Source organism: Eucalyptus grandis, chromosome 2 (genome assembly GCF_016545825.1).
Source record: "Eucalyptus grandis isolate ANBG69807.140 chromosome 2, ASM1654582v1, whole genome shotgun sequence".
In the NCBI taxonomy this organism is placed as follows: domain Eukaryota; kingdom Viridiplantae; phylum Streptophyta; class Magnoliopsida; order Myrtales; family Myrtaceae; genus Eucalyptus; species Eucalyptus grandis.
The window spans coordinates 23,350,219-23,373,492 of NC_052613.1; the positions used below are offsets into that span (position 1 = coordinate 23,350,219).

At 41.5% G+C, this 23,274-nt stretch overlaps 3 protein-coding genes across 5 annotated transcripts; 2 read left to right on the forward strand and 1 right to left on the reverse strand.

Annotated features, from left to right (window-relative positions):
* Window positions 1–14,606: 14,606 nt before the first annotated feature.
* LOC104427909 (histidine kinase 4-like) lies at window positions 14,607–16,206 on the forward strand. Its single transcript, XM_039306879.1, has 4 exons — window positions 14,607–14,805; window positions 14,923–14,992; window positions 15,328–15,451; window positions 15,799–16,206. The coding sequence occupies exons 1-4, from the start codon at window positions 14,607–14,609 to the stop codon at window positions 16,204–16,206; spliced, it is 801 nt and encodes a 266-aa protein (XP_039162813.1).
* Window positions 15,698–16,909, forward strand: LOC120290575 (histidine kinase 3-like). Its single transcript, XM_039306880.1, has 2 exons — window positions 15,698–16,745; window positions 16,872–16,909. The coding sequence occupies exons 1-2, from the start codon at window positions 16,268–16,270 to the stop codon at window positions 16,907–16,909; spliced, it is 516 nt and encodes a 171-aa protein (XP_039162814.1). The 5' UTR covers window positions 15,698–16,267.
* Window positions 16,910–19,032: 2,123 nt separating this feature from the next.
* On the reverse strand, window positions 19,033–22,418 carry LOC104427878. Of its 3 annotated transcripts, XR_005548257.1 has the most exons (8): window positions 21,978–22,418; window positions 21,708–21,824; window positions 21,266–21,424; window positions 21,110–21,183; window positions 19,799–20,622; window positions 19,476–19,667; window positions 19,318–19,383; window positions 19,033–19,211 (listed from the first exon to the last, which is right to left on the reverse strand). XR_005548257.1 is itself a non-coding variant. In XM_039306339.1 (5 exons), the coding sequence occupies exons 2-5, from the start codon at window positions 19,767–19,769 to the stop codon at window positions 19,050–19,052; spliced, it is 429 nt and encodes a 142-aa protein (XP_039162273.1). In that variant the 5' UTR covers window positions 19,770–20,622; window positions 21,110–21,256; the 3' UTR covers window positions 19,033–19,049. The 3 variants fall into 3 exon arrangements, 1 of the variants encoding a protein (XP_039162273.1); XR_005548258.1 differs by lacking the exon at window positions 21,110–21,183; XM_039306339.1 differs by lacking the exons at window positions 21,266–21,424; window positions 21,708–21,824; window positions 21,978–22,418 and having other exon boundaries at window positions 19,761–20,622; window positions 21,110–21,256.
* Between the last annotated feature and the right edge of the window lie 856 nt (window positions 22,419–23,274).

A 23,274-nucleotide genomic window follows, 5' to 3' on the forward strand; every position in this document is an offset into this window, starting at 1 on the left:
TGTCCATGCGGGAGCGCTAACATTACATCTATTGTGACATTTTTTTTTTTTTTTTTTAAGTAGATCGATGCTGATGCTTTTAGTTCCACAACCATGCTTCAGGTTGGATACACATAGATCTAACTTTTTGGTAAACTTGTCAAATGGGTGGGTCGGGTCGAAAATGGGTCGACCCATATTGACCCATTTAACCTGTTTTGACCCATATTCATGTAATGTAAATCTAGTGACTCATACCTGACCTGATCCATATTGCTAAAACCTATTAATATTCTAGGAAAAGCCACACCTACTATATGTTGAATTGGATTAAAACTTCAAATTAAATTAAAAATAGTGAATAAAATAAAAAACGTTAAAAAAAACCTATAAATTGAAATATTTATAAAAAATTAGACCATGCACATGCTTCTCTTGTTTGAAGTGAACATATTATTGAGTAATTGAAAACTAAAATATGAAAAATCTTTAACTAAACCTAAAAAAAGCTCATTTTTATGATTTTTTTATAAAAAAAATATTGCTAAAACATTTTTATGTATTATAAAAATTTACCATTAAATTTCTTTATAATTTACTTTATAAATATATTTTTAAAAAATCAAAATTTAATTATTTTTAAAATATTATTTTTAATTTTTTTTTAAATATTATTTTTAATTATTTTTAATTATTTTTCTCTTTTCTTCTTCTTTGACCAGTCGTTGGCCATGACGACGACCGGTGACCAATCACGGGCGAGCTTGAGCTTGCTCAACGTCGGCAAGCTCAAGTCTGGTGAGGCTCGATCTCGCCGATCTGGCGAGGCTGAGGCCCCGCTCGACACTAGTGAGCTCTAGTCTTGCCAAATCCCGTAAGTCTCGAGCCTCGCCAGTTGTTGGCGACCACGAGCTCGCATGCTGGCCATTGGCTAAGGAAGGAGGAAAAAGAAAGAAAAAATAAAATAAAATAAAAGAAAATTGAAATATGAAAAATAATTATAATTTCGATTTTAAAAAATATTGTGTGGGGCTTGTATTGGAAATTTAGAAATGGGTTTTAAGGTTCTAACCCACTCTATATTTTAAAGGGGTCGGAAATGGATCACAAATTCTGATCTATTTAAATCAGATTCACTTTTTTGACCCATTTTTAGTTGGGTTTTTAAAAGCTTCTGACCTATATACAACCTATATAAATAAAATATAAGTCCAACAATGGGTCCATGACCCCTTTTTTTTTTGGGTCAGTATCCATGACCCATTTTAACACTCCCACTTTTGGGTATATTGTCTCCTTTCTCTGTCTTTTCTTCACTTGCCAAATTCCTCACTGCCATATTGATGTGAAATAGACTTTGCTTGGGACAAAATACAGCTCAAGTGCCAAAACTTGACATGGAGGGACATTTGAGTGCCAAAAGTTAAGTGCCACTTAAATGCCACTTTTTTTGAAAAATGAGATACTTAAGTGCTATCTTCGGCGAACCTCACCAAAATCCTACATAGCAATTTTTTATTATTTTTTTTCGTCTACGTGGCTTGTCGGAATTCTGACTCAACAAGCAATGGCAAAAAAATGTGATTCAAATGTTAATATAAAAATTAATTTAATTAAATTATAAAAATAAATAATTATTATTTTAATAAAATAATATAAAATATTTTTAAAAAAAAAAAAGAAAAGAAAAAGAAAAGGGTGGGGGAGAGGAGGCGGTGGCTAAGGGTTGAGCCCTCGCTGCCGTTGCCATTAACTCCCCACCGTCGCCAGGAAGGGCCGATGACAATGGGGGAGCGTTGACCGGGTTCGTCGGCTCTCGGCGAGCCCTCATCGCCTCCCCGCCGTTGCTAGGAAGGGCTAGCGACGAGAGGGGAGGGTCAGCTAAGGTTATCGGCGGTCGGGGCTCACGGGCCCTTGCTGCCTCCTTGCCGTCGCCGGAAGGGTGCGACGAGAGGGGAGGGTTGGTCGGGGTCGCCGGCCCTCGGCGATCGGCGACGAGGGCCCGCGACCTCTCACGGATCTAGGTGATGGTCGCAAGCCCTCGCCCCACCCCCTCCGTCGCCGGCCCTTCTTGGCGGCGGCGGCGGGAAGGGCTCGGTCATCTCCCTCCCCCTCTTTTTTAAATATTTGAATTTGTATTTTTAAATGTTTTAAATAAATTTAGTTTTAAATTTATTTTAATAAATTTTTATATTAAATTTTTACCACATTAAAGACAAAACGACGTTATTTTTGCATTTCCTTCCCTTTTTTTTTTTTAAATATTTGAATTTGTATTTTTAAATGTTTTAAATAAATTTAGTTTTAAATTTATTTTAATTAACTTTTTATATTAAATTTTTACAACATCAAAGACAAAATGATGTCATTTTTGCATTTTTTAGCCACATTAGCGTGCAAAACGACATTGTTTTGCACTTATGTCGCCGGAAAATTGCCACGTCAACATTTTGGTCGGATTGGCATTTAAGTGATCAATTTTGCTCCGATTTTGACACTTAAGTGTCACTTTCCTAAGACTTGTTTTGGCTTTGTTAGCCTGTTTTTTTTGTCTTTGTTTTGGTCTCCCACTTCTATTAGGGAGTCTTCTTTTTACATCGGCTCCTTTCCACTCATTTTGACATGTTGTCACTTTGAGCGAAAGTTTTTGGTGCCGATTTTGTGTACCTATTCTTACCTTTACCCAAAAAAAAAAAAAATGTCACTTTCATAACTTTTGGCACTTTAAGTGTCCATTTGTGTTAAGTTTTGGCACTCCAGGTGTCCGTATTTCCTTTGCTTGTGTATTTAAATATAGCTGACTTGTTTAAATTCCAAAGTCTATCATATCATATCAATTTTGCAGATTGGATAACTGTGTTTCGATTAAAACTAAGCCTTCGTATAATTCTCGGTAATAGGAAGGGCACAATGAGACAAAATGAAGATATTATCATTTCTTGGAGATTCAATACAATGAAGCTTGTCTGCAACAAGACAAAATGAGTATCTGCACCGAATGGATGGTCGTATGAGTAAGGAATGCGGAGCTGTTGACAAAAACTAAGTAGTGTGTATTCTGTCCTCCTTGTATGGGCGATTGTTTCGACTGAGAAACAGATCAATTTCCTATTTTGATCGATTAAAAAACATCATCCATCTTGTTACTATATCCAGAATAAGACCATACACCATACACCAACCATATGCCAGTAGGCAAAGAGTTTATAAGACCAACCTTTATTTAAGAAACCTCTCTGGAAAGAAACTAGCACGAGACGAGACTAAAGGAAAGAAAATGATCTCTCTCAAGAACATTACATTTATCTGCTCGGCTACTCTATACGTGCAATAATATCCGAGGCGAAGCAAACCTTATATTGGTGTCGGGGCTCTGCAATGACGCGTCATTCACTCACCAAGGCTACGAGACCACCGTGGAAGAAGTCTTTCAAGACGTGAAGGATAATACGCCGAGTTTGGGTTTCAGTTACTACAGCCAGATCCCAGCAGACAATCAGAACACCAATTTCTTCTACGGGCATGGGGCGTGCAACGGGGCAATTACAAAGTCCGAATGCGTCAGTTGCTCGATAGCGGTGATTAACCGCGTGAAGAAAGAGTGCCCATGGAGGTACGGGGCTCAGTACCAGCTTGTGGACTGTAGACTTAGTTACGAGTTTTACCCATTTCAGGACAAATGATTCTGTAAGGCGCGAGTTGATTTATTTTCGGGAGTCGGTGGTTCAATAAGGTGAGTTGATTGCTCTCTCAAATTGTGGATGGCTATACTTGGACCAAAATGCTCGTTGGACATCTTCACAAAGAGAAATAAGAACACATGCGTGTCAAGATTTATCAGTGCGAAACTGAAAACACGATTTGGAATGAATTAGCAGTTACAAATTGGATGGTCTTGCATGAGATTTCATTTCTTTGTGTTGAGAATTACTGATCCCCGAAAACCGGATTCGACACCGAATCGAACCCCTAAATCAATGCGGAAGACGAAGCCCGGAAAAACACGTATCACCGATCGTAAAGCACACCACGGATTCGAGCGTACCTTGTTAGCCACAAATTAAGCACCAACGCCAATGGAGGAAGAGAAATCAAACTCTGTTCGATCCGAGGAGGCCTTGAAGGGAAGAAAAGCGCGCCGTATGCTTACTGTTCTTCTATTTGGGAGAGAGAGAGCGTAAGAAAAAAAGACGTACGTTATTTCCAACTCAAAACATTTCTCTCTCTCTCCTCCCTTTTATACCTCTCCCTTCCTACGGGCCCTATTCCCGTGGGCCGGGCCTTTTGGGCCCAGCATGGGCGGACGGGCCTTAAGCCCATCCCCAATTAAAACCATCATCTCCCACTTGCACATGGTGGGCCGAACATGATTCTCTTTATCTCTCTTCAACATTCATACTGGTGAATAATCCGTGCGACCAGCATACTTTGAGAGCTCGTTGCTATACCTCTGTTAGGAATATATAGCAGCTCATAATGGGCGTCACACTCCGAGTAGATTTAGTATGCAGTAGCCTAGATCGATCGATCACATTTATATCTCCCTTGATCTCTTTTAAACATGATATGTATACTGTATTCACAATTATAATTATCACAAAAACAATCATAATTGGTCGATCAGTGAATACAAAAACTACAATGTGATTCTCCAAAATCGATCTTCCTCTTTCCTTCAAACTCTCAATTTCAGTCCAGCTTGCTTTTCTAGAAATGCCCCATTAGATCGAATCATTTCATGACCATTGGCAACACCCTAAGATAGCAAACACTAAATAGAAATCTTGAGAATAAGTAAGAGTCCTGAGGGGACTAAAAATTGAGGAACTCTTTTCTTCAAGAGTCTCACACGTCATAAAAGTTGAAATCAAACTTTTTGCCACTCTTATTGGTTGTCTCATGCATACGTAGTATGAAATACGTATTACGGTATTAACTCCTTTCCCATGGAGCGTATGTCTGCACTTTTCAATACCGTACAGATAATAGTTCAGACATACCTAATGTCTAACTTGAGTTCACATATCTACTCAATCACAAAATTCATCAGAACTCACATCTGGCATCATAGACAAATAAAGTAAAAAATGTCGGGTATTTTACTTTCGGACATCGTAAGTATTATGTCCTCATCTTAACACTTAGTTAAGGCGACATACGTATTTTAAGCTTGAGCTCTCGATTATCACCTAGATAATAAGCTTAAAATCAGTCTCATCTCTATTTATCACACAAGAAACGAGGCGATTACCGTGTGAGTGGGCTAATCTTTTATCTGTCCGACATACTTCTCAACTTAAAATAATGCACTGAGCATTAAGATGCATAAAGATCATACAAAGATTCATAGGCATTAATCAATGAAAAACAAAATTTCATAAATGTGAACAACTCGGGAAATTACAATTTAGTACATCGACTCTACGCAATCCTAGAGATTTTACATGACCACAAAACACATCTCTAGGTATTGGCTTTGTCATAGGATTTGCTATCATTCTATGTGTAGATATGTACTGTAAGTTCACATTCTTTCGTGCAACCATATCTTTCACAAAGTTATACTTGGTATCTTTAGGTTTGGTCTTGCCATGATATTTTGGATCTTTGGTGTACACTTTTGCTGCTTGGCTATGACAATTAACAAATAACAAATCTGCAGCACTTCCAATAACACATAAATGATCCAAAAATCTCTTAAGCCAAACACCTTCTTATACTACTACTGATAATGCCATGAACTCAACTTCCATCGTGGACAAGGCTATACACTTTTGTTTTTTACTGCTCCAACATATGGTGCCATTATTCGGTAAGAAAACAAACCCAGAGGTAGATTTTCTTTCATTTAAATCTCCCATCCAATCAGCATCAGAATAGCCTTTGAGTTGCAGATCCTTTCCATAATAATTCAACTTGTAATCAGCAGTTCCCTTCAGATACCTCAGTATTCTCTTAACGGCTTTCCAATGTGCTGGACCTGGATTGGATTGGTATCTACTCACCATTCCAACTGCAAAACATATGTCGGGTCTTGTACACATCATAGCGTACATCAAGCTCCCAACAGCACTTGCATAAGGAACATGTTTCATTTGTTCCTTCTCTTGTGGAGTCCTTGGACACGTCTATGGCTCAATCCTTCACCTTTTGCAATATGAGTGTCTATGGGTTTACAATCTTGCATACGAAACCGTTCTAGAACTTTGTTTATATAAGTTTCTTGCGAAAGAGACAACGATATCTTCGAACGATCTCTTGAAATCTTAACTCCAAGAATGTATGCAGCCTCACCTATATCTTTCATCTCAAAGTTGGAAGACAACCAACTTTTGACAGTCTTAACAAACTCCATATTGCTTCCAGCAATTAGTATATCATCAACATATAATGATATGATCACAAATTGATCCTTGGATCTTTTGATATATACACAATGATCCTCATCAATCATCGTAAAATCATATGCCATTATGGCATTATGAAAACGTATATACCATTGTCTTGATGACTGCTTAAGATCATATATCGACCTCAAAAGTCGACATACTTTTTCTTCTTGGCCTTTCACTATGAAACCAACAGGTTGTTCCATATATATCTCTTCCTCTAATTCTCCATTGAGGAAAGCAGTCTTTACATCCATTTGATGTAATTCAAGATCTAGACTAGCCATTATTGCCGAAATAATGCGAATTGAGGTAAATCTCACTACGGAGAAAACATATCTTCATAATCAATTACTTCCTGTTGATTATACCCCTTCGCCACAAGGCGAGCCTTATGCCTTTCAATCGAGCTATCAGCCTTTCACTTTATTTTGAGAACCCATTTGTTCCCAATAGCTCTACGTCCTTTTGGCAGATCAACCAGTTCCCAGACTTGGTTTGATTTCATTGACTCCATTTCTTCTTCCATTGCATGAATCCACTTTTCCTTACTAGGGCAATTCAGAGCCTCATTGATATTTCTTGGCTCATCCTCATCTTGTGAAGCAACCATAAAAGTTTCCCCTTCAATGTCAAAACGTCGACGGAGAATACTTTGGCGACTTGTTCGCCGTATGGGAGATTGTACACTTTGCACATCATCCCCCATCATGCTCCCACTTGGATTAGGTAATGATGATGTCGTCTCATCACGTGGTTGCAATTGAGAATGAGTTGAATTTAATTCATCACTTCTCATATTACTCCCACTTGGACGAAGTCCACTAAGGTTATTATCTTGATCCAAGGTTTCAAATAGGGAACAATCTTCCCTTATTTCGCCCTTCTTAGGAAATTCACCCTCTAAGAATGTGACATCTCGTGATTCAAACTCAGTTATACTCCCACTTTCCTGCTCACCTATGAACACATACCCTTTTGAGTGTTCTGAGTATCTTATGAAAATACTCTTCTTTCCTTTGGGACCTAATTTCTCAAACTTGTGAGAGGACTCATGAGTATAGGCAGCACAACCCCATGAATTAAGAAAACTTAAGTCCGGCTTTCTACTTATCCATAACTTATATGGAGTGGAAATAACTGATTTGGAAGGCACCGGTTAAGTATGCAGGCAACAGTTAATAACGCATCACTCCAAAAAAAAGTGATAAGTAAGTTAGCATGCGCCATCATGGACTTAACCATTTCCAGTAGGGTTCTATTTCTTCTCTCCGCAACACCATTTTGTTGAGAAGTATATGGAATAGATAACTGTCTTTCTATTCCTTTTTCATCACATAATTTTCTGAACTCATCAGATAAATATTTTTGACCTCGATCGGATCTCAATACTTTTATTTTCTTATCTAATTGATTCTCTACCAGGTTCATAAACTTTTTGAAACAACTTATGCTTCAGATTTATGAGAAATCAAATAGACATATCCGAATCAAGTAGAATCATTTATAAAAGTGATGAAATAAACAGCCTCATGCCTTCCTTTCACATTCATTGGACCACAGACAGCATAATTGATTAAATGCAGAGGAAATTCAGCTCTTTTTCCTTTTCCAAATGGTTTCCTTGTCGTTTTCCCTTCTAGGCAATGCTGACATATGGACAAATCGACTTTTTCAATATTGCCCAACAAGCCCTCTTTGGCTAGTCTTTTCATATGTTGTTGGCCCATATGACCAAGTCTAGCATGCCACCGTATTCACATTATTATCATATAAAGTAGAAGACGTGAAATAAGGGAATAACATATTGACATCACAACAGTCAACATTTAGTACAATAAAACCATCCAGAAAGTGACTAAAATCATAGTAGTTTGTATCCAAATACAAATCTACACATCTATTATGGAAGTTCATACTAAAACCAAGCTTAACCAACACCAAAACAAACATTAAATTTCGACGAATCTCTGGAGCATATGGAACATCATGTAGGAACAAGGTGCGTCTATCACGCATGTTCAATTGGCAGGTGCCAATCCCTTTAACTTCAGCTCTGAAGTTATTTCCCACATAGATCCACATAGTTCCAGTTGGTATCGTCGGAATTTCACGAATGATCCTCTATCCTTCGCTACATGGTCTGTCGCTCCTGAATCTACAGTTCACAAAGGATTAGACTCAGTCAAGAATACAGAACTCGACACAAAAGTAAAGTTCTGAAAAGCATAAGGGGTGTTGACCTTCTTTGGCTCACGACAGTCGCGAGCATAGTGACCCTTCTTGTCACAATTAAAACACTTCACCCTTGTAAGCTTCTTCATTCGAGGACGCTTTCCTCTTTCATGTTGGTTAAATTTTGATTTCTTGCAACAAGGACTTGATCCTTTGCAATCCCACATATTGAACGAATCAATACGCTTGCGCTTAGAGCTCAAAGCCCTTTCTGAGCTAGAACCAGCATTGTAAATGTCTACTTTCGACTCAAATGTCATTAAACGGTCCTCTACTAGCTCAAGGTGGTGCACGGCATCCTCAAGATCTTCCATAATATGGTCAAGAGCTTTTAGTGCTTCTTGCTTTTCCAGCACATATTGAACTTTCATGTGCCAAATTTCATAGTTGTCACCATTGAGCTTTTTACCTTTGTTCAGCTCGGCAACTATGCTCTTTGCGGCTGAAGCCATTGATCTGAACACATCAGACATATGCACGAATTATTAATGCCTATTATTTATGCATCCCTTTTTACATAGACCCATCATATTAATGAATAATTTCAAGTAAGGCTTCAGAATCAAAAGGTCATTACGTTTCCAATCATCCTCCAAAAATCCTAACTTAAAACTATCATTAATATGATTGTCATATGCAAAATCAATTCTATGAAGCTACAAAAACTTCTAAAACTACCCACAGCTAATTACCCACAACAACCAGCAATAACAGAAAGCAACATATAATAGACATCCAATAAAACAATAATACTTTCAATTAACACAATTAGGTAGTAAACATTACATAATATGTCCACAAATCACACTTAACATATATCAGCCAATACAACTAACACCAAATCAGCACACGAACTGGGAAAGATCTTCTTTTGTTCAATTTATTGATCTTTTCCCTTGAAACAATACAGTAATATTCATTTACAAAATCCATCACAATTTTCTTATAGGAAGCAGCTCCGTTGACATCCCATATGCGATTTAACACATCTTGCCATTCAGGTGGAAGAGTGTTTATGAAAAATTGCACCATCTTTGATTGTGACATAGGATGACCATTCCATATGACCTGTTGAATTTTCCCGTTGACTTCAAGGACGTGATCAATTAAGTCACCACTCTCCCATCGATGATTAGTCAGCTCAGCTATCAACTTAGACATCCTTTCCTTCTGTTCATTGGTAATTGCGCGAATAGGTGTGTGCAACTTGAGGGGAGGCATTTTTTCCTGCAACAAATGCAAAAATGTTCCTGCAACAAATGCAGAATAAATAAGGGATCACAAATAATCCACATAGACTTAATTGAAAAAGAAACAAATTCTTTTCATTTTTTTTTTTTTTTTTTTTTCGGGTCAACGGTCGGTCAACGGGTCAACGGTCGCCGGACGGACCGGGCGGATCGGTCGGACTGGACAGGCCGGTCGGGCTGGTTTGGGCGAACCATCGGCACGTGCCGCGCGCGTGCCGGGCGTCGCGGTTCGGGTTGTCGTCGGGTCGGGTCTCCGGCCAGTGACCGGCCGGCCAACCGTCGACGGCGCTGACGTCATCGATGACGTCACCCCAGCGGTTATTAACCGTTGGGTGACGTCATGCTGACGTCAGCACGCGTCGGTCCGTGGACCGGCGCGTGCCGGTTCGCCCGCTGGTGGCGTGCACGCGCCGGTTCGCCGGTTCGCCGACCGGCGCGTGTGCCGCACGCGTTGGGCGAGCCAGCGCTTCCGGGGTGCGTCACGCCCACGCGTAGCGCCTTCCGGCCGCGCGTGTGGGCGCGTGCGGCGTCTCCCGGCGGCGCACAACCTGTCCCCGGACTCGTCTCGACGTCGTCTTTCTTCCTATGCTATCAGAATTTGATTGCGACTTACGCAAACTCGGAAAAAAGGACGTACAATGCTCGGGTGTCGGGATTTCTCACCCGATCCGTACGGCCGAAGAACTTTCGTAAAAAATCAACCAAAAACATCGAAACAAATCGGGAAAACGTGAAACAGGGCTCTGATACCAATGTTGGGAATTACTGATCCCCGAAAACCGGATTCAACACCGAATCGAACCCCTAAATCAATGCGGAAGACGAAGCCCGGGAAAACACGTATCACCGATCGTAAAGCACACCACGGATTCGAGCGTACCTTGTTAGCTACAGATTAAGCACCAACGCCAATGGAGGAAGAGAAATCAGACTCTGTTCGATCCGAGGAGGCCTTGAAGGGAAGAAAAGCGCGCCGTATGCTTACTGTTCTTCTATTTGGGAGAGAGAGAGCGTAAGAAAAAAAGACGTACGTTATTTCCAACTCAAAACATTTCTCTCTCTCTCCTCCCTTTTATACCTCTCCCTTCCCATGGGCCCTATTCCCGTGGGCCGGGCCTTTTGGGCCCAGCATGGGCGGACGGGCCTTAAGCCCATCCTCAATTAAAACCATCACTTTGTCTAACGGAGTCTTCAATCATTATGTTGAAGAATGGCTCGATTAGGCGGATCGAAGGGAAACATAGATTTTCAATAGTTTTAGTGATCATACTACCGTACGTTAGACTCCTCCTAAGTGCGTTGAATTTCTTCGGACATTGATTTGTTATGAAGGGGAAATTACGAGCGTTAACAACGTTGTTTGTGGGAAATTTAAGTGTAATTTTACTTTGTAGTTTCACTTACGAGAGCAAGGTACCATTACCCTAAAAAAGTACGGACTTTTTCTTGGATTTAATAACCTTTTATAGTTACAATGCGCAAAATTGGGGAAATTTTTTCTAGAAGTGTTAAATCTATTATACGACGGCAATTTAGTCCTAAATTTTTTAATTGTACCAATTTAATCCTAAATCTTTTGAAAATTTACGACGGCAATTTAGTCCTAAATTTTTTAATTGTGCCAATTTAATCCTAAATCTTTTGAAAATTTACTTGTGTAGTTCAAAATTTTTTAATAACTTGCAAATTAAGTCATTTTAGTCAATTTTGATTAGAAATCACTAATATAGATATCGACCATTGTAGTGATGTGGCCGAGTTGACATGGACAATTTTTGCATTTTGAAATTCTTTGTTTTTTTTTTTTGTTCTTTTTGGGATAAGTATACTAGAAATCCTAAAACATATTTTGAAAATATGATTGAGTCCTATAACTTGTCATGAAAGTATAGTAATCCTAAAATTTTCAAAAACTACAATCAACGAAATGACTTTGATTGTACTAGTTTGACAAATTTTGGACTTGATTGCATTTTTAAAAATTTTTAGAACTTAATTACATTTTCGTGATAAGGTGTGGGTATAAATTTCAATTTCCATGTTATTAGTTAATCAACACAATGCACCTATACACATACATGGTTTTACTAGAAAAATAAATACACACTCCAAAATTATTGGAACAATTGCTATATTATAGGTGCTTCTTCATGTATTAACATCAATAAGTGATGCAAGATAAAATTAAATATTCAATTTCCTTTTCTTCTATTCGTGTATTTCTGGCGACCCTTTCAAGGCAAGCAAGCCTTAAGAGGATATAAAATAATCCTCTCACAAACATGCACTTACACTTTACATGAACTCTCCTAAATTCCATTGATCGCAACTTAGTTTTGCATTTATTTTAAGCCTTGTTACCCAGGAGTGGCCATTAACTACTTACTAGGCCATTTAGGGGTCTAAGTAAAGTGCGAGAGCTCACTTTACTTTCTACAGACAAGAGATTTTGAGATTTAAGGATTTGGTTAAATGACAAATTCCAACGTCCATCGGTTGATATCTTTTCCTCTTTTTTTTTTTTAAAAAAAAAAATCTTCATTTTGATGCACATTGAATTTCTCAAACCCGGGATCATTGTTTGTAGCACTCTCAATTCCTTAAACCATCCCGTATCCTAAGTCAATTACACGCCTAGAATACCTAAATAGTAATAGACAAGATAAATTGTCTAAATGACATGTGCAAGATGACCGACTTAGGTGTGCGTTGACTAGAGGTTGAGATATAAGTTTTTGGTTATGCGAGGAACTAATTTGCATCCCACAATGCTCTCCCTATTAGAATTTTTTAATTGAGCCCTAATTCACTGCATTTTCTTTGAAAGAGTTTGTAAATCGAATTTTGGCTGATAGGAGATGGAGAGATTGCATGATCTAATCTTTACCAAAAAAAAGATTGCATGATCTAATGTGGCTCCACTACTGGTAACGATCCGGCGTGGCTCCACTATTGGGGAGCTGTATTTGTTTTATTTTTCAGTTTTCATTTTTTTAAAAAATTTGCTAATGCTTTTTATAATTTATTTTTATAATTTGTTGTTTTCGATTAGTGGCTGCCGAATCCCATTGACGGTCTGTAGTCCCAACCTAAGTTCGGGTTTCTTTCCAAATATAAGATATCAAACAACTGGAATTTTATTGTTTGAACGTCGCTCCCGAGACAGTCTGACAAAGCAACGGCTCCTTGGTCTTGTCACGAAACGCCAGCGATCCCAGCTAAGACAGCGACCAATGCCATGTGCTGAGAAAATATTAGGTGCGCCCGGCGCACCACGTCACCGTGCGCCCGCCCAATCAGGATGCGACACGTGTCGCCACGTGGCTCCACCTGGAGCCGGGTCCCGCTTTTGTTTTTAGCCAAATTTTTGCCGCGTCCTTCTCTCTCTTCATTAATGGCCGCGTCCTTTTCTCCCATTTGCACGCAAGCGTGCGTCCCTTCCCCTCCCGTTTCTCTTTCAAAATTTTTTGTCTCTGCATTTTCTCTGTGAGAGCTGCAACGCCATCTCTCTCAACCAAACGCTCGCCGGTTGCCTCCAAGCTTGGCTGCCTCTACCGTCGCCGTCGGGAGCCACTCGCTCTGAAGAACCCTTCCGGTCGTGACTGGGTCCCGAACTCTAACCATCTTCGCCTCGGCCTCTAAGGTGAGCGCGGACACAAAAATGCCCGCTGGTCGCCTCCGAGCTCGGCCGCCTCCGCCGTCGTCGCCAGGAGCCACTCGCTCCGAAGAGCCTCGCCGGTCGTGGTTGGTCCCAAGCTTTGACCATTTCTGCCTCGGCCTCTTCGACGATCGCGTACGCTCAAAATCCAGCCGGTCGCCTTCGAAGCTTGGCCACCTCTGCCGGTCGCCTCGAAACTTGGCCACCTCTGCCGTTGCCGTCAAGAGCCACTCGCTCCCAAGAACCCCGCCGGTCGTGGTTGGGTCCCGACCATGTCCGCCTTGGCCTCTTCATCGAGCGTGGACACCAAAAGCCCGCTGCTTGCCTCCAAGCTCGATCGCCTCCGCTGTCACCGCCAGGAGCTACTCGCTCCGAAGAGCCCCGCCGGTCGTGGCTGCATCCCAAGTTCTGACCTTCTCCGCCTGTGCCTCCTCGGTGATCGCGGACACCCAAAAGCTCACCGGGCGCGTCCGGGCTCGGCCGCGCCGTTGCCACTTTCTCCCAAGAGCCCCGCGGGTCTTGGCTAGGTCCCAAGCTGTAATCGTCTTCGCCTTGCCTTCTTCAGCAAGTGCAGACACCCGAAAGCCCACCAGTCCAGTGGCCTCCGAGCTACAAGGCAGGTAGGCGAGTTTACACAATTGTGCGTGTGGTTCATTTATAAAAAAGAAAAAAGAAAAAGAAAAAAAGAAGAAGCTTGCAACATTTTCTATCATGTATTGCAATGCATTTTTAGCTTGATCGCATCTGCACCTCAAGAGCCAAGACATGTTAGATAGCTAGGGCAAAATCTTGTACATCACTGATGTGTCATGACACTTTCACATCTTGGGTGTGGGGATAAACAGTTAAACAAAACCTTGCAATGCATTTTCTCTGATGGCGTGGGGACTGAAATGCTACTGGAGCTACTAGGAAAAACTGAAACGTACTGAGATCAATGTGCTGAAATTCTGAAAGGTCCCATATGTTTAGAGGTTAGCTCAGCAGTTGTCTAATATTTAATTGTCTTCTGTTTTCCTGTGCTGAATGAATGGGACTATCTATTTATCTGGATCTCTTAATTTTGGAAAATCCTGACCCCAACAGAGTATTGAGATGGTTCTTCAAGAAATGGACAGTTTCACTATCATTTTCCCAGAGTTCAAACTTCTGAGGGAATATCATATGCAAGCTAGTTCTTGGATATCCCGCTTCAACCATTTGCGGGTGAACATTGGCGAAAGAGTTGATCAAGACAATGTCGTAGAGGAGTTGACCAACATACTAAAAGATGCAGTGTCTCTGAAAATTCAAGGTCTGAATTTCCTTGCAGTTTTGCTTGTTTGGGGGGAGGGGAAAGTTATCATTACTGCTGTTGTGATGGCAATATGCTTAATACATCATGTTCCTTAGTGTTTGTTTTCATTTCCAGTTAGAGAATTGCCTCTTGTTGAGCTTGAGCTGAAGAAGGCTTGTTGCAGGGCAAAGGCTCTACAGGTGATGTAATGAACTCTGCTGGTTCGCCAAATGTCGTGCTTCTCTGTGTTCTTCTGTTCTATCGTCCAGTATTTTTTACTATAGCTGATAGTATTTAATCCTCAATGAGGCTTTTTTTAGGTTTGTGCTTTATCAATTCTTTGAATGCTGAATGCCCTTAATCCTGAATATATTTCAGGCCCGTTCAGATTAAAGGACCTTGAACTTCCTTCAGCAACTATTGATTGAAGCTGTCCGGTAAATGTATTCTCGGTTGTGGTTCTCAAATTTTATTGTGAAAACTACTTGATATACACTACTTCTACCTCTTTTAAAGTTCAGTTGGACTCTATGTTGCCAGACTACAGATTGAAGGCAAAAACTTGTTTGTCTATATTTCTGGGCTTGTTGATGCTGCTACACGTTGGGAAGAAAGAGCAGTGCAGATTCTAGCTTTGGAGGCTCAGCTGCCTGAATATGAGGAAGTTCTGAGGTCTCTCTTCTCTCTCTCTCTCTCTCGCTCGCTCGCTGTTATGCGTGTGCATCATGTGGACCCGTTTGTGAGACCAGGTGGTGGGAATGGATGCAGGCTATTAAATATTAATATAAATTGAAGGTTATTGCTAACACCTAAATCTCTAGTCTCACATCCATACATGTTTTATGTTAATTAACTTTTTGGTTTAGAAGTTGGGCTATTTGTTAGTTAGTTGCTGAGGGACTATAGTTCGATTGGTTACTCTCTAATGGAAGCACAGAAATCGATCAAGATAGGGAATTCCTCTGTTCTTTGTGTGCTCTCTTCTCTTACTATAATAATTTGTTTCAACAGCTCTTCTCTAATCCAATCAATCTCATTATTTCAGTGGAGGATACAGGGATAGGTATTCCTCCAGAGGCGCAATCCCGTGTTTTCACTCCTTTCATGCAAGTGCGCCCATCAATTTTTCGAACACATGGGGGCACAGGTATTGGGCTAAGCATAAGCAAATGTCTCGTTGGCCTCATGAATGGGGAGATTGGATTTGTAAGCATACCCCAGGTGGGATCCACGTTTACCTTTACTGCAGTTTTCAATGATGCCTGTTCTACCTCAAAAGAGTGCAAGGGCCAGCAAGTGAAAGGACAAGGTGACTCTGGCACCTCAGAATTTCATGGTATGAAAGCAGTGGTAGTTGACAGAAGACCTCCGTGCCAATGTATGAAAGTATCATATCCAGAGGCTTGGTATTCATGTTGAGGTAGTTGCAGACTTGAACCAGTGCTTCCACACCATACAAAGTGGGAATTGCAGAATAGATATGGTGCTCTTGGAATGGGAAATTTGGGATAAGGACTCTGGTTTGTCAGCAATCTTTCTGGATAAATTGAGGGACATGAAGCCACGGGTGTCTCCACGGTTGTTTCTTCTATCTAATTCTATCAGCTCTAGTGGGATGAGTGGTGCGACTACAGATGCTACTGGTCCATCTGTGATCATGAAGCCTCTAAGGGCTAGTATGCTGGTAGTGTCTTTACAGCGCATCATGGGAGCTGGAAACCGAATAAGTTGCTCCAATGGGGAGTCTCCGAGTCTGTCTCTCCGCAACCTTCTCTGTGGCAGAAAAATCCTAGTCGTGGATGACAACAAAGTAAATCTCAGAGTGGCCGAGGCAGCTTTGAGGAAATATGGAGCTGATGTGGTTTGTACGGACAGTGGGGAAAAAGCAATTGCTTTGCTCAGACCACTGCATGATTTTGATGCCTGCTTCATGGATATCCTGATGCCAGAATGGATGGGTATGGCGTTTTCCTGCTCAGGCACTTATTTTTTTCATCAAATGTTGTATAGAAAGTGTATATTTTTTCAGAGATTTGTATGTGTCTTATGTAATGGATTTTGATAACCTTTTCTATGTCAACTAGGTGGTGATAATGGATACGTGCATCTAATGGTTCTATAATTCCTTTGATCATATTTGAAGCTACAAAAAGAATGACAGATGGAACAAAGTCCGAGCAAGGAATTCCCTACTGGGACAGTCATCCTCGAGCCACGTGAAAATATCTCGAATTTCCACCTACTGATCTTGGCCATGATTGCAGATGTGATTCACGCTACTCATGAAGAATGCACAAAGTATGGAATGGACGGATATGTTTCAAAGCCCTTTGAAGCGGAACAACTTTTTAGAGAAGTTTCGCTCCTTTTCCCGGTCATCACCGAATCGAAACTTGTAGAGAGGCCACCATAGATGGCTAATTGTTTTGGTGGGCAGAAGTCTTGGTTGTTTAGGCACTTTGGCAGCCTTATCGGTGAACTTTCAAATTCTTTAACAAGAGTGAGTTTTCTCTGGCCTCTCCTTAGCTACACATTTCTTGATTCTCTTGCTTTTAGAGCAGTTGGATTTCCTTTTGATAGATGCAATTGAAATTCGCTGATATATCTCATGTGAAACCAAAGGGATTTTCTTCGGACACCTTCTGTTGATTTCTTGCACATTTTTGGATTTCTCAGGTGTCTTGTCACGGGAGCATATACATAAAGAAGCTAAGGTCATCTGCTGGAGTTGAATTTTCATTGATTTCCCTAAGAGTAGCATATTGGTTTAAAACCACTTCAAGTATTTTTTTGTATAATTGATCTGAACCATTTGCAAGATGACCGTTGGTAATTAGGTGATCTGAAGTTCGCCAATTGAACTCCGGATTGATGGCTGCTTGGAAATGGTGCAGGAATCTCTTCGACATAGGTGCATATCTATAGACTAGACCCTAATAGTGTGTACATGTGTCACGGGTCAAAAGTGAGCCCATCCCAGAGGTTCTTGGAGGACGATCGCGACTCACCCTTGGATCTCCTACTTCCACTAGGATTCCCACCAAGTCTTCTCCCCGAAGTTTCCAAGGGCGGGCGACACCGTCATTACGCTTGATTCTAAAGGTCTCTTCTGTTATTTATGTTATTTATGTTGAAAGACGGTAGTTAGCATTTATGTCAGTAGTTGATGGCTATCATTTATGTCGGTGGTGAGTAGCCGCCATTAGTGTTGGTAGTTGAGGTGGTGTGATCTCGTTTACTAGATCAGATCTAGATCAATGGATGTAATTAGAGAGCCTCAAGTATAAGAAGGGTGTCTTTTCCCTCATTTGTATCCGTCCAGCTATTTTGGTTTATAAAAGCTCATTTATTTTCAGAGCTCCTCTCTCTAGAAGCTCTCTTTCTATGATCCGAGTGTGCGAGCGAGTGAGCGTTTGATCAAACAAGGCTTGGCTTGGGTGAATCAAAATAGCCTGAGTCGCTATGCGATCACGATCCCAATCGATCAGCCTATGACACATGCATGTAGCTTTAGAGATTGTTAGATGGTTGCGTGCTCAAATTTGATAGGCACAAATTTGATGTTAGATGGTTGTGTGCTCACTATTATCTTGTTGTACATATACACAAGGTCATTATGAGTAATGAAGGTGACTCCTCTTAGCAATAATGTTGCAGTGTCCACTAAGTTCTCTTCCCCCCTTCATGTTCAAAGGCTAGAGAGTTTTGTAAAATCATCAGCCAACCGTTTTCTTTATCTATGTGGTGCTTTAAAACAAGATGTTTATACGTGGTTTATCTGTGGCTCATGTATAAAAATGGTTTATACAATATTTTATGCTTCGGATGCATGTGAATAGACAATTGTTCCTCTATGATAGGAGGAGCTTGCGATTTGCAAACAAACTAGCTCTTCACTGACTCTAACCTTTGTGATCGTTTTTGGTGTGAGGACCGTGAGGACCGTTCATTATAAATCGTTAGGACGTTGGTTCTAGCGCAAACCATTATAAATTTGGCGTATGGAACAAGTTTAAAAGGGCGCTCTTGGAGATGCGCAAAAGCTCATTCACCTTTGAACTACACAAACCTTTGGCCAAAGTCATCTTCCACAACTTTCATGTTGGATGTCAAAAGAAGCAAATATCCAAAATTGGTCTTCTAGATGAGTAGAGACCAAACCTATGACATTTTAATTTCCGCAAGAATCTCATGCTCTCTGGAAGCACTTGCCTTGATGACTCACCACGTAAAACATTTTCTCACCACGTAAAAGAGACAATTTAGGTAACTGTAGGGATATGGCTTAATGTATCTTGACCCACAAAATCAATCCTGATAGAGAATACCTCCATTGAAGAAATTTTCTGTGCCAGTTTCTCGCTTCCTTTGACAAGGATTCCTAAGCGACAGCTTCTATCGTAAAGGTTTTCCAACTCCAATAACTGGAACAAAAGTACATAAATAATGACAATATAAATTATGCAAAGAGAAGTGGACAAAATGAACTCTTATCTTAATCAAAAGGTCAAATAAATTCACGTTATATACCTTTGAAGATGACGAAAGAGTTGATTCAATCTCTCCGGCCAACTTCTTTGCCTCTTCAGCATACTCCTGTACAGATTTTAAGCAAATTACTGTAAGTCACTCGACTAGACAGAGTGAAGGTATATCAAATGCCACAACTTCACAATCTTCTTCAGAACCTTCAATTTAAGATGTCCAGGCTCGTTACACGGCATGGTATCAAAACTCAACAATTCAGTGACATATTCTAAATCTGCCCTCTCCAAAGCATTAGTAGAGCCCAGAGAATGATTTTCAATTTTTGTGAGGCAACTTCTTACACCTTCTGCCCACCTCTGCACATCGACTAACTTCTTTGCCATGGTACGTACCTGCATGTGATTGAAGTACACATTCATACATAGTCGAATCATATGCACATAATCTGAGAAGAATTTCATGTAGCTAAAAGGCTTTGAACTAACAGGATCCATGTCAAAACCAGCCCAAAGAAATTGTTCACCTTCTTTCAACAGTTTTTGATAAATATCCTTAGAGAAAGGATTTTTAAGAGCATCGGTTGACTGCAACAGCCATTGATCTGCAAGATGAGCCAAAGTAGCATGGCCACCTTTTACCTACAAGAACATATAATCCAGAAGAACATTCTCTCTTACTGAAGAACAAAAGGCAAATTAAAATAACAATCTTGACAAGGACAATCAACTCCAGCACAATATTAAAGAACAAGAGGAGATTAGCACAGATTCCAAACCTCACTAAACACCACTAAATTTCACTTTGTTCTTCATTGACATTTATTCCAACACCAAACAATTATGCAGTGACCTTGGTAGAAAAGAATTTCCTAGAATGTACATAGTTTGCCACTCAACCAGTAAAAAACATTGACAACTAAGACCAAAGCAATAAAACCAACTTCAGCTAGACTCTTCCATAAAACAAAGATCATATAATACCTAGTAAGTATAAAAATGAGACAATCCACCTTGCTTAAGATTGACACCTCATCCAGTCATAAATTTATAGAATGAACACCAAGGCTGAAGTTGTTTTAATTGCTGCAATTTGTTTTCTACATGCTTTATTCGATACCTCATCCAGTCTCTTTGTTAATTGACTAAGCAAGTCTTGTATCTGACAATACCTTTTCGCTGAAGAACTTGTTTTGCTGGGGAAAGATCTTTGCTGGAGCACCTTACTCCTTTGAGTCTCCTCACCATTGTATTTATCGACAGTGAGCAGCAAGTCACTTAACTCTGCTAATGTATGACGGTCAAGGAGGCAATGTTTGCTGGGTTTGCATTCACAGATGTGTTGCCAATGCTGCACAATAGGGGTCTGATGATGAGATCGAGAATTACCAATTCTGGCTTTAAGCCCAAAAATGATGATGAAGAAGAAACACTTCATATGATTGGGTGATCCATTTCTTTGAATATGAACCCAACCAAAGAAGATGTTATTTACGGTGCCATGTTGGATCAAAGACAGGAAAGTATATGTCACCAGCAATAATGTGACAAATCAAAATTAGAACCAGTAATCAGATTTTTCCTTGCAAATTCAATCGTATCATATGCTTTTTAACATTATGACTTTAAGGATGTATTTCATTAAGACAGAGGCCCTTGTCATGAATGCTTTCACTCATTGTGCCCGGCTAGGTGGAATAATCCAAGTTCCATGAGTTCAAGATCCCCCTTCAGGGGCAAATGTTTTGACATTGCATGGCACATGTACTAGGCTTGTATTTGCACTACAAATCAACTAATTTGACAGGATAATAAACCAGAACACAGTTTCCACATACCTCAAGACAAACAAAAGCAGATGGCCTACAATCACATACAACTGATATTGCTGACATATAATGCACTTAGGATCCTACAAAAAAACCAATTCATCAACTAGCATCGTATTGACAAAGTCATCAGAAAGCAAGAGTTAAACATGAAAGGTCAAGTACCTCCTCAGTCCCCACACATTCAGGACGTGTCCGTGGTGGCACTGGAGATGATTTTACAATGCCATTTTTCAAGAGTCGCTCCCTCCAACTTTTCTCCTTTGTATAAATTCTAAGTAATTCTTTCGCCAGAAAAGGTGATTCTTTTCTATCATAATTACTCTGCATATTGCACAAGAAGGCAATTAGGGACATTTCTGTAATATGGAAAGACCTCCTAGTAAGCAAAACTTAACTTTAGAAAAACAACTGTTATCAAAAGGAAACAGCAATTATCAATCCTTCCCATCAAACTAATGAAAGAGGCAAACACGGAAATTATGTTGATGATGATCATGAGTCCATCACAAACTACCAAAAACCCAAGAAAATAGTCCCAGGTAAAGATAGTCAAACGCACAACTGACGCCACACCGCCCGCACAACAGATGCCGCACCGCCTCACCTAGTTTCCGCGTCTTGTCGGCGAGAACGCCGAGGTAGTGCGTGACTCGATCGAGCTTCAATACTCCTGCAGTTCGCTCGCCTCTTGTCTCAGCTCCAAGAAATCCTGCCTCGCAAGCTGCATCCGGAAATCGCTCTTCTCAGAGCTCGACAACAGAGAAGGAATGGACCGAAGCAAGAAGCAAGAAGCAAAAATTCGAAACAGGCAAATCCCCCAACTCAATCGGGAGCCAAAACAGAGCGCGAGACGATCGGAGCGTTTTGGAAAAACCTGGACATTGTCCACGAGCCGCTGGACCTTGGAGGCCAGCGGGAGCTGCGAGGGCGGCAAGGAGGCGGCGGCGGCGGAGATCGAGTACTGCCGCACGAGGGGCGCTCGGCCGGTGCTGGTCGTCGGCGTCGAAGGAGGCGGAGGTCGACGACGACTTCCGCGGCTCGAAGCCGCTCTGGACCTTGGAGGCCAGCGGGAGCTGCAAGGGCGGCGAGGAGGCGGCGGCGGCGGCGGCGGAGATCGAGTACCGCCGGACGAGGGGGCCCTTGGCCGGTGCTGGTCGTCGGCGTCGAAGGAGGCGGAGGTCGACGACGACTTACGCGGCTCGAAGCCGCTCTGGACCTTGGAGGCCAGCGAGAGCTGCAAGGGCAGCGAGGAGGCGGCGGCGGTGGCGGCGGCGGGGGCGGAGATCGAGTACCGCCGGATGAGGGGCGCTCGGCCGGTGCTGGTCGTTGGCGTCGAAGGAGGCGGAGGTCGACAACGACTTCCGCGGCTCGAAGCCGCTCTGGATCTTGGAGGCCAGCGGGAGCTGCGAGGGCGGCGAGGAGGCGGCGGTGGCGGTGGCGGTGGCGGCGGCGGAGATCGAGTACGGCCGGACGAGGAGGGCGCTCGGCCGGTGCTGATCGTCGGTGTCGAAGGAGGCAGAGAAAGATTTTTGTGAGAGAGACTTCGTGCGGGAGAAGACAGAAGAGAAAGGGCACTTCAAATGCGAAAGGCGGGAGAAGGACGCGGCAAAAATTAGACTAAAAATAAAAGTGGGACCCAGCTCCACGTTTCGACACGTGTCGTATCCTGATTGGGCGGGGCGCACGGTGACGTGGAGCGCCCGGCGCACCTAATATTTTCTCGAGCCTTGCGGTACGAGCGAAACGACAAGTGTTACATTCAAAAGGCAAAAATTCAAAAATTGGGGTTAATGAGCGTATATGCACAGAACGCAGTTCTCTCCCCTCTTTACCCATTTAGAAAAGTCGCGCTAGCCATCTCACCGGGAAACCCTTCACCATGTCCCTATCATCATTAATCGACCCAACTTTTTCATCGTTCGAACTCACTCGGCGCCTCACTCTCCCTCGACTGAGCTCGCTCGACTCAACCGGCTCAACAAAAAACTCTCTCCCTCTCCCTCTCCAAATCCTTCTCTTCTTTGATAAGAATCTGCATCTCCTCAATGTCGGCTTAGCTATCGCACCAATCGCCAGGTTGATCCTCAATATTTATCGAACTTTTACAACAAATTCCTTCGTAACTCTAGCCTATAGCTGTTTTCTCTATCGAGTGGTTTCTGTTGGTGGTT

Bases quoted from the DNA above. Each gene is read 5' to 3' on its own strand.
- LOC104427878 (XM_039306339.1), bottom strand. The intron at 19,384-19,475 runs GTTCTGAAGAAG...AAATCTGTACAG, and splicing joins CTGGACATCTTAAATTGAAG to GAGTATGCTGAAGAGGCAAA. The intron at 19,212-19,317 runs GTATATAACGTG...CTTTTGTTCCAG, and splicing joins CTCTTTCGTCATCTTCAAAG to TTATTGGAGTTGGAAAACCT.
- LOC120290575 (XM_039306880.1), top strand. From the start codon at position 16,268: ATGGTGCTCTTGGAATGGGAAATTTGGGATAAGGACTCTGGTTTGTCA. The intron at 16,746-16,871 runs GTATGGCGTTTT...TATGTCAACTAG, and splicing joins CCTGATGCCAGAATGGATGG to GTGGTGATAATGGATACGTG.
- LOC104427909 (XM_039306879.1), top strand. From the start codon at position 14,607: ATGGTTCTTCAAGAAATGGACAGTTTCACTATCATTTTCCCAGAGTTC. The intron at 14,806-14,922 runs GTCTGAATTTCC...TTTCATTTCCAG, and splicing joins AGTGTCTCTGAAAATTCAAG to TTAGAGAATTGCCTCTTGTT. The intron at 15,452-15,798 runs GTTCTGAGGTCT...TTGTTTCAACAG, and splicing joins AGCTGCCTGAATATGAGGAA to CTCTTCTCTAATCCAATCAA.